Source organism: Oryctolagus cuniculus, chromosome 19 (assembly GCF_051225735.1).
Source record: "Oryctolagus cuniculus isolate XC-2025 breed Fujian yellow rabbit chromosome 19, ASM5122573v1, whole genome shotgun sequence".
Taxonomy (NCBI): domain Eukaryota; kingdom Metazoa; phylum Chordata; class Mammalia; order Lagomorpha; family Leporidae; genus Oryctolagus; species Oryctolagus cuniculus.
Genome location: NC_142885.1, coordinates 16,785,221 through 16,795,010, shown reverse-complemented (window position 1 = coordinate 16,795,010; position 9,790 = coordinate 16,785,221). Strand labels below are relative to the sequence as shown.

Sequence of the window (9,790 nt, the reverse complement as noted above, 5' to 3'; positions counted from 1 at the left end):
CTGGGGCTGGGGCTGGCCAGGGTCTGCTCAGCCTCTACTTTGAGCGCTCTGCATCTCCAGGGCTCCCTTTCCCGAGGGTCCCGGGTGAGGTGTGGGGGCGGGGCCATGTGCAGGTTCAGGTCTTGCTCTCACCTGCCCTCCATGGAGAGTATCAGAGGGGGTACAGGGTGAAGGCTACCCCAGCTCCACACCCTCCTGGTCTCAGACCCATCTTCTTGCCTGGGCAGCCGCAGTGCGCCACCTCCCCAGGTGAACCCCAAACCGGAGCACTTAGGGAAGGGATGTAGGGTGCTGGAGTGTGCGTCCCGGGACTCCGGTGCTGGAAGCCTAGTGAGGTCTGGAATAAGTGGGGCCCAGTGGGAGGTGGTCAGGTCTCTGGGGGTGCCCTTGGTAGGGTTCACGCTGGCTTCCTGTGACATGGAATGTGACAGAGCAAGGCTGGCCCCTGAATCTCTCCTTGTGATCGCTCCTACTCACATGTGCCCCCACCACAGTGCCTCCCACCAGGCTGGGGAGCAGCCAGAAGACCCTCACCAGAGTCCAGAAGATACGGCTGCTTGCCCCAGGCCTCCCGCCTGCAAGATTAGAACCCCCGTGAGCCTCTTCTCTTTATGAAGTCCCTGGCCTCGGTAACACAAGGTGCACCTGTCCATTGGGCAGGTCTGCTCTGGGCTTCTGCCCACAGCAGGGCCTGGCTCCAGCCTCAGGCCCTTGCCCAACTCCAGAGGTCTGGGAGGAGCAGCCAGTCCCCAGAGATGGTCCCCTGCTGCTTCCCACCTCCTTCATGAACCTTCCTCCCCATGCCAAACCAGGGCCGGGCCACAGAGCAGGGTGGACGCCATGGAGACACCTGAGGCTCAGGACACAGCTGGTGCAGCCTTGGGCCCTTGAATCCCCGGCTCCAGAGGCGCCATACTGGGAGGAGACCCACAGAGGGAGGAACAGAGCCCTGCAGCCAACAGCCAGGCCAGGCTGCCAGCTGTGTGCGTGACCATGGCACACGCAGCCCTCAGCCCAGTGCTAGGGTCTGAGCGTGTCTCCTACAGGTCCATGGGATAGAGGCTTTTAGAGGCGGGGTCAGGTTCTTGCAGACCCCAGTCGGCTCCCCCAGAGCCTGGCTCCCTGCCTCCTCGGGTGCCCCACACGGCGCTGCCTGTCCCGGGAGCTGTTCCTGGGGTGCAGGGTGAGTGTCCACGACCACACCCCCGGGCTGTGTCCCCCCAGTACTGAGTCAGGGAGCGAGATGGCGGGGGGTGGGTCCGGACACATGCACGCAGATTCAGACAGCCACTGGGCAACACCATGCCTTTTTCGTCTTCATTTTAATGAACACTTTACAAAGTACAAAATATACTGTCTTTTTTTTGGGGGGGGGGGACATTAGGTATTTTTTTCCTCTCCATCATACAGTACATGAGTCTAGAGGGTCTGTGGGCGGGCCCGCCAGTTCTCCCCCAACCCGCCCCCCCACCGTGGGCGCATCCTCTGTTGCTGGTGACCTGGGCACGGCAGGTGGGGCAAAGGCCGGAAGGGCGTGGCCAGGAGGTGCCCCGCCTCCCCCCCCAAGACGACTTCCACTTCCGGGGCAAGACACAGGCCTCCCCACCCCCCAAGTGCACTGACCACCCCCTGCTCCTCCACCTCGGGGTAACGGAAATGATTTTGGCATACAGCAACAAGAGGAGGGCTCGGGATGGTTTGGTTTTGTTTTTTGGAGCCAACCCTGCTCAACTCTCTGTGGCCCGTTTCTGAATATGGGTAAACCGAGGCAGCAGAGGGGAACTTGGCCTTTTCATTCTACCCCTACTGGGGTCTGCACCTTTGCTGGCCCGGCCCTGCTGGCGAGGTGGCAACCCCGCCCCACGACCTTGCTCTTCAGGACCCGGGCTCTGGAACAGGGCACGTGGGCAGGCAGGCCTGGCACTGGGGAGCCACAGCCCTGCTGGGCACAGCTCTGCTTCCACCTCTAGGGTCTCCACCCACCACACTCCAGCCTGCGCCCCCACCCCACCCCCTCAACCACCACTGTACTGAGCGAGCCTGGCCCTTAGCTCAGGTGCAAGTTCACGCAAGCACACATGTGCTCTCTCGCTCGCTCTCTCTCACACACACACACACACACATGCTCACACACACCCGCGTTTTTCTAAACATGCACAGAACAGTGTCCTGCCCCTCGCGGGGGACAAGGACCACCTGCACCCACGGCTCCTGCATTCGCCTGTCCACTTACACCAAGCGCCACAGACCCCCGTGGGTGCCCCAGCCCCCGGTGAGGGCTGCCCTCGGCCCCACCTCCCCACCAAGGCGGCCACCTCCCCAGGGGGACCTGGAGGGAGAGTCCCGCTTGTCCTGGTTTGACAACGAAAGAAAAAAGGCTGGGGTGGGCTTCGAGACACAGGAAAAAGGCTGGGCTCCCCTCGCCCCAGCCGCCCACCTCCCTCCCGGCCAGCTGTGGGCGGACCCCCGCTTTGGAAAGCCCCCCTCACCAGGCTCTGCTCCCCAAGCCACCCCAGACCCTAGTACATGCTCTGCTGTACCCCCTGCCTGGCCCCCGTGGCCACATCTGGAGGCTCAGCAAGGTGGCCCGGGGCTCCTCTGGGGGTGGGGGGTGTGCTGGGGAGGTTCATTTCCAAGAGCATGCATCAGGCAGAGGGGACCCTCGCTGGGACGGGGAACAAGCCCCACCAGTCCAAGTCTCCCCAGCTGGTCACTGTGTGGGGCCAGGCTGCCGCAGGCCAGGGAGGTGACAAATGCTGCTGGTTTGGGAGGCTCCAGGGCCCCCCATGAATGTTGGGGAGCAGAGGCTCCTCCAGCCCCGGGGCCCCCGGCCTCCCCAGCGCTGCCCTGTGCCCTGAACTGAGGGCAGCAGCATGGGCTGTGCCTTTCGGAGGCTCTGGAGGTCTCCCTGGAGGAAGGGTCCATGCCAGAACCTTTGCCGGGTCAGGCCTGGGAGCTAGGGGAGCCCCGTGCAGAGGGCTGAGCGGGAGGGGGTCTTGATCACTGGGAGAGGGGGGTCGATGCCCTTTCTGCAGTGTGCAGGGATGGAGCGGGTGAGGGTGAGGGTGGAGCTTAGACCCCTGCAGCTCAGGGAGCAGCTCCCGGCTCAGCCTGCCCTGCCCCTGCAGACTCAATGGGGGGGGGGGTCCCATTTCCTGCCCCTCCCCAATTCCTCACCAGCCAGAGCCAGGAGTCTTACAGGCCCCCTCTGAGGCTGGGGCAGGGCCAGGCGTCCTCCGAGGGGGAGCTGGAGAGACCCTCTCACGTAACAAGCTAGGAGATGGCAGGTGGTACGGGAATAGGACAAGGGCAGCCGGCCACTGGGACAGCCACTGACCACCGCCTGCCCCGACTTCCTCCTAAGTGCCGCAGAGCCCACAGCGGGACCACGCTACACAAAGGACATGGAGAAGAGGACGAAGCCAGCTTTCACACAACCAGGAGGAGGGCACGGGAAGAGCTTGGGGTACACTGTGGCCAAGAAGTGGGGTCCCCAGGGGCGGCGGCTCCCCCCAAGGAGGCCGGAGCATGGTGCTCTCATGCCACGCCCCCTCCCAGACACAACATCAAGGTCACGCGTGCCTTTCTCGGCCAGTCCCCAGGAGACCTGGGAGGAGAACCTGAGGTTTCTAAGCTTGCAGGTTTAAAAAAAAAAAGAAAAGAAAAAAACCCCCAAAACGATGCACAGCCAGCATCAGGGTCAGCAGGTGAAGCGGGGTCCCTGACCGAGGGCGGGGGTGGGGGCTGCTCTGTGTGCAAGGGAAAACTTCCAACCGCTCCTCTCTCGGGACCAACTCCGCCTCCGACCAAAGGCCTTGGCTGGGGAGTGGGGGTACGAGACCCACGACCCAGAGCACGGCGGGTCCCGGATGCTGGCTCCTGGGTTTGCTGGTTTTGTTTTCTCTCCGGTCAGGTCGCAGGGACCCTCTGGGGTTCTCTAGTCATCGTATTGCCTATATACTTGAATGAAAAATAGACGGCAGCTCAAAATCGTGCCTGTGTGCACGGCGGAGACCACGGGCGGGGGCCCCGGCCCACCCCCACGCGCGCACACAGTATATATTAACGTATATATTGCTCAAGTATATATGCTATTTACAGTATAGAGCTCTATCAACATAAAACACAGGTATTCATAGGCGCGTACAAGGGACAGGTCCTAGGAGGTCTAGGGACACGTGACGGGGTGGGGGGAGGGCAGGGGGGCGGGGCCCGGGGCTGCCCGGGGCTGGATGGGGCTGGGAGAGCCACACTACGGGCACCCCAGGCCTTCCGAGGTCAAGAGAGGGGGCTCCCGCCACTGCCAGGGCTCACTCGGCCACCTCTGGGGACCGGCAGACAACGGACAAGATTTGGTTTGTTTTGGGAGCTTTTGTGCAAAATGAATTAACTCAGAGTAAAAGGGGGAGTTCCTAACGAGTGGGGTGGGTCCTGTGCAGTCCCAGGGAACCTAATGGACAGCCCCTCCTGCTGTCCCACCCAGCTGGGAAGAGGGGACAGCGGGGCCCACGGGAGCCCCTCGCGAGGACAGGCCAACACTCCCTCCCCTCTGACCTTCCGGAAAGAGCACAACCCAGCTCACCCCACACAGCAAGATCCTCGCAGGCTCCCCGGGCCCAGCGCACACAGCAGCTCCCGGTCCTCCTGGACAAGAGCCCCCGCCCCTCGCGGGCTGCCACCTGCTGCCCACCTCTGGGCTGGCCCCCGGGATGCCCGGATACAACCAGGCTGGCTCGGGAGGTCCCGTGAGAGCCACCCCCTTGCCTCCAGGGCATTGTGGGATCTGCACCAGATCCCTGCTCCCAGCTGCCACGCACAAAGGAGGGCAACACGGAGCTCCGGGGGGGGGGGGGGCCCTGGCTGAAGACCTCAGCTTGGCCTCATCTCTCGATTTCAACAGCAGCCCGGGCGCAAATACATTAAATAAGAACTAAAACAAAGCACGGTTTCATCTATTAAGGCTCAGTTAAGCTGCCTCCCAGGTCAAGCCAGTCCTGAGTGCCCACAGCCCTGGGCGGTGGGGCAGGCAGGCAGGGGCGCAGAGACCTTCCATGTCCCCTGGGAGTGGGGCAGGACCACGGCGGGAGCCCCGTGCTGGTCTAGGTCTGGGGTGCTGGGGACGCCCCTGCTGGGGGGAAACTGAGGCTGTGCCTGCCCGAGGAGGGGCTGGGGGGAGCAGAGGACACAGGAGCTGGTGCTCCAGGCTGGTGGGTCTCCTGGGGTTCCTTCCTCCCCGCTGGGCGAGGGGCCACACAGGGTCCCTCTGCACAGTCTTGCTGGCCGCCTCCCTAGCTCAAGCCCCGCCGTACGTGCGCACGCGTCCCAGGGAGCCGGCCCTGAGCTGACGGATCCCAAGGCTGCTGAGGGGGGCCTCAGGGGGACTCCGGGGGCTCCCACACTCAGCCCCCCAGGGCGCCGCAGCGTCTCCATCAGCTTCCTTCTTTCCGGGCCGCGTGAGAAGGCGGAGGCGATCCCAGCTCCTTGCCCCCCCAGCTTGTCTTCTGCGGGTGGGGCTGTGGGCAGGGGCGGGTCGTGGCTGGGGGGGCCAGGGGGCTCGGGGAAGGCAGGAAGGGGGGCCTGGGAGAGGCCCTGGCGTGGGCCCCAGTGTGGGGAGGGAGGGGGTGTCCCAGAGGCCTCTGCTTCGGGGTCTCGGAGGCCGTTTTTCCAGTCCGTGGAGAAATACTGCGAGAACAATCTTGGGGTGGGGGCCGGGCCCGGCGCAGGGAAAGGCCCTCCTAGTGCTTGGCGGCCTGACTGACCTGCAGGGCACTGATGACGCCACTGATGTTCTCTTCTGGAACCTGCGTGGGGCAGGAGGCACAAGCCCACGCCTGAGCCCCGACCCCCGAGGCCCCTCCCTGCCCTCTCCAGTGAGCCCGGCCCTGCCCCAGCCCCTCCAGTGAGCCTGGGCCCTCCATAAGCCCCGCCCACCCAGCCCCACCCCTCTCCATGAGCCCCGCCCCGCCCCAGCCCCTCCAGTGAGCCTGGGCCCTCCATAAGCCCCGCCCACCCAGCCCCACCCCTCTCCATGAGCCCCGCCCTGCCCCAGCCCCTCCAGTGAGCCTGGGCCCTCCATAAGCCCCGCCCACCCAGCCCCACCCCTCTCCATAAGCCCCGCCCTGCCCCAGCCCCTCCAGTGAGCCCGGGGCCCTCCATAAGCCCCGCCCCCAGCCCCGCCCACCCCCACGAGCCAACCCCCCCCACCGGGCGCGCACCCGCACTCACCAGCGCGTGGTCAAACTTGAAGGTACTGATGTAGTAGGCAGGAATGTCGGCCGCAGCCAGGGGCTCGGAGATCTGGGCCACGATGCCGCACTCATCTAGGGCACGGGGCACGGGGCACGGGGCACGGGGCGCGCTCAGACTCTGCAGCAGGCCCGCACAGCCTGCCCTCCCCCTGCAGGCTCAGCTCCCCAGGCCCTCCGCCCAGGAGCCCAGGAGCCCCCTAGGCCTCCCTCCCCGGTCCGGGGCTCCCGCGGGGCTCACCGAATCCCAGCGGCTGCCCTCCGATGCGCACCATCTTCCACAGCTCCCGGGATGCGCTGGTGAACAGCAAGTTGCCGGGAAACCTGCGGGGGTGAGAGAGGGGTGTCCCAGGCTGCCCCCAAGCCCCCCCAGAAAGCACCCCCGAGAGGGAGGGGGCCCAGACTTCCAGGCAGCACCTGCTGCTGGCAACCCTGACCCACTGGCCGCGCGGCCTCCTCCTCCAGGGGGCAGGGCTGCAGGGCTGGGCCGCTCACCTGCAAGGAAGGGGCCACAGTGGGGGCCTGCCCGCCCCCCGTCCTGGGCTGAGCCCCCAGCTCACCTCTGCTGTGTCTGAACGTCCATCACCAGGGAGATGTAGCCCTCGATGAGGGAGAAGGAGAAGAAGCGGATGTGGCCACAGTCGTCCCCGCTGGCCGCCATGGGGTCCTTCACTCTGGGGGGGAGGGAGCAGTGAGAGCGGGGCCCGAGGCGCCCTTGCCCCGCCGTGCGTCAGGAAGTCGGCCCAGGCCCGGGCTCTGATGCCACCTGGCTAAGCCAGCCTGAAGCCTTGGGTGTCCTCAGCCGTGTGGTTTGGGGATGATTCCATGGCATTCATGGGGGCGGGCACCCCACTTCACAGTGTGGCACACCCTGCCAGCCCTCCATCACGGCCATGTGTGCCCTTGCTGAGCCGCCGTCCCTATCCCTGTGTCTGCCCGTACCTCAGGGCACAGGCTGGGGTCGCTGCCAACCCACTGGACTCTGCCAGCCCCAGCTGCTCTTAGCTGGGATGGGGCGGGGAGAGCCCGGCTGTGGGCTCCTCAGCTGAGGGTCAGCCCCTGGAGCCTGGGGCTCCGCCCTCAGACTCTCAGACCGGAGCTCTGAGACAGACGCACGTCTCCTCTCGCCCCCCCCCCCCCAGCAACCCTCGCACCCAACGAGGCCCCTACCCATTGGAGTAGAACATGACGTCCATGAGGAGGGTGGCCACAGTGGGCAACGTGTCAGGGTCCAGGCTGGTCACACAGAACCTGTTGCTTGGGCTTGACAGTGGGTGGATGACCGGCCTCTGGACTGTGGGAGAGAAAAGGGATGTTACAGCCGGGACAGCATGGGACAGCCTAGGAAGAGGCCTGGGTTCACTCAGCGGCTGTCCCAGATGTAGGCTTCTCAGCTTCCACTACCATCTATGGCGCTCAGGATTGTCCACCTGGGGTCCCCGGGCCTTTGCACATGCCGTGCTGGCTGCTTGGACCTCCATCCCTGGCAGACAGCGGCAGACGGCTGCACAGGTCAGCGGCCGGAAGCCCACGCTCTCTGAGAAGGGGACTGCCTGGGGCGGGACCTGCTGGCTTCCTGGGGCCTCTCCTGCACAAGCCCCTCCCGCCCCCAGCTCACCCATCTTGGGCTTCACGAAGCCGTTGGTGATGCCCAGGTTCTCGGCCGCCACTGTCTCGCCATTGACGACCCTCAGGATAGTGAACTCGGACGACAAGGTGTGGGTGACGAAGGGCAGGTCTCGCTCGCGTACCTGCGTGCGGGGGTGGGGTGGGGTGGGGTGTGAATGCCGGGGCAGGGCCTGGGGCGGGTGGGGCTGGGAGGCGGCGGGAGTGGCGGGCTCACCAGGATGAAGTCCGTCTGGTAGGTGGACAGCATAAACACCGAGATGTTCTGATCGGCCAGTGGGGCGATGACTGACTTGGCGATCTTGGTCACGCCGATAGGCTGGGAGCTGGAGAAGCTGCCGCCACCGGACACTACGTTCAGGGCCAGCCAGGTAGCATCGGCCACGCTCAGGTGCTCTGAGGAGGGCAGCTCTGCGGGGCGGGAGACAGAAGGCAGCCCTGTGGCTGGTGGAGTCCCGGGCGTCCCCAGCGGAGGCCCGGGCTGTGTGACCCTGGCCAATCCACTCTGGGTCTCAGTGCTGCCATTGGGCTCACGGGACCAGACTTGCTGCAAAGCCCCACCCACCGCCCCTGCTGGGAGGCCGAGCAGGGAAGGCTGTGGATCTCGTGGGAAGTGGTTTATCTACACCGAACCTCAGCTTCCTGAGCTGTAAACCGATGGCAGTCGCCAGCGCTCTGACTTCTTCCTTCTCACAACCCTCACAGGCGCTGCCATCACCCGCACCGGGCCACATGCGCCGGCCCTGTGGTTTGCAAACTGAGCTCCTGGGGCCCTCCCGCGGGAGTGCTGGGTGGTGGCAGCAAAGCCAGGACAAAGACAGGTTGGGGGGGCCCTGGGGTTTCCCTCCACGATGCTGCCAGACCTGATACAGCCACGGCCTGCCCCCCGCAGCCCCCCCCGCATGTGGGACATGATACACGCGTGTGCACATGTCCCCAAAGACACAAGCATGAGTGCAGGGTGCACACGGGACTCCCTTGCATACACACATCCTGTGCCAGGCCCAGAGTGGGGCGGGGAGCAGGGTCCAGGGGGGAGGCAGAACGACACTCCCTTGGGTGTACACAGGCATCCTGGAGCCAGCAAAGGGGACTGGTGACAGGGCCCAAGGTCATGTACAACCAGGACCCAAACCCGAGTCTGACTGCAAAGCCCAAGTTCCAGCCTGAGCAGCAAATGGGCAAGAAGTCAGACCACTTTGAGAAGACCTGGGCAAAGGAGAGGGACTGGAGACTGGCGAGTTGACGGGGCCATTGAGGGGCTGTGCCTGCAAGGTGGCTCTGGGGGACGGGAGGTGGACAGAGGAACCAGCCAGGCTCCCTGCCGCCCAGCTCTGGTCGCCACGGTGGCTGCAGCCTTGGGAGCCCCCTCGGTCCTGCTGGCCCAGGGGTGGCTGCACAGCAGAGGGGCACTCACTGCTTGATGGGCTGGCAAGGCCCTCGTTCTGGGGCTCCCTTGGCTGTCCGCTCCCCAGGCAGCAGCCTCAGGAGAGGAGAACGCCCAAGTGCCCTTTGGATTCTAAAGCTCTAAGCGGGGGCTGTTCCTGGACTGCAGGGCACTGTGTGTGGGTGGCCCTGTGAGCCCCCTTTTGTCTGCCTGTGAGTTGAACAAGGAGCCGCCGAGACCCTGACCGTGAGCCGTGGAGGTGGCTACCCCAGCCCAGGCACCGACTCCAGGCATCTCTGACCATGCACCAAGCCCCTATAGCCTTTTTTTTTTTTTTCCTTTTTAAAGATTCATTTTATTTATTTGAAAGGCAGAGTGACAGGGGGTTAAGGACAGAGATGTTTCATTGGCTGGTTCACTCCCCAAATGGTCACAACAGCCAGGGCTGGGCCAGGCTTCAGCCAGGAGCTAGTAAACTCCATTTGGGTCTCCTACATGCGTGCAGAGACCCAAATACTTGGGCCACCTTTTG

At 64.7% G+C, this 9,790-nt stretch overlaps 1 protein-coding gene across 1 annotated transcript in view; it reads right to left on the bottom strand.

Moving 5' to 3' along the window:
- Positions 1-4,058: 4,058 nt before the first annotated feature.
- The window catches only part of CASTOR2 (cytosolic arginine sensor for mTORC1 subunit 2), a 42,991-nt gene continuing 37,259 nt past the window's right edge, over positions 4,059-9,790 (bottom strand). Inside the window, exons 3-9 of the mRNA XM_070064501.2 lie at positions 8,089-8,282; positions 7,864-7,996; positions 7,416-7,539; positions 6,806-6,919; positions 6,487-6,569; positions 6,226-6,320; positions 4,059-5,801 (exon numbers count right to left, since the gene is read on the bottom strand). Coding sequence (XP_069920602.1) covers positions 5,736-5,801; positions 6,226-6,320; positions 6,487-6,569; positions 6,806-6,919; positions 7,416-7,539; positions 7,864-7,996; positions 8,089-8,282 — 809 coding nt within the window. The 3' untranslated portion in view covers positions 4,059-5,735. The remainder of the gene's footprint in view (positions 5,802-6,225; positions 6,321-6,486; positions 6,570-6,805; positions 6,920-7,415; positions 7,540-7,863; positions 7,997-8,088; positions 8,283-9,790) is intronic.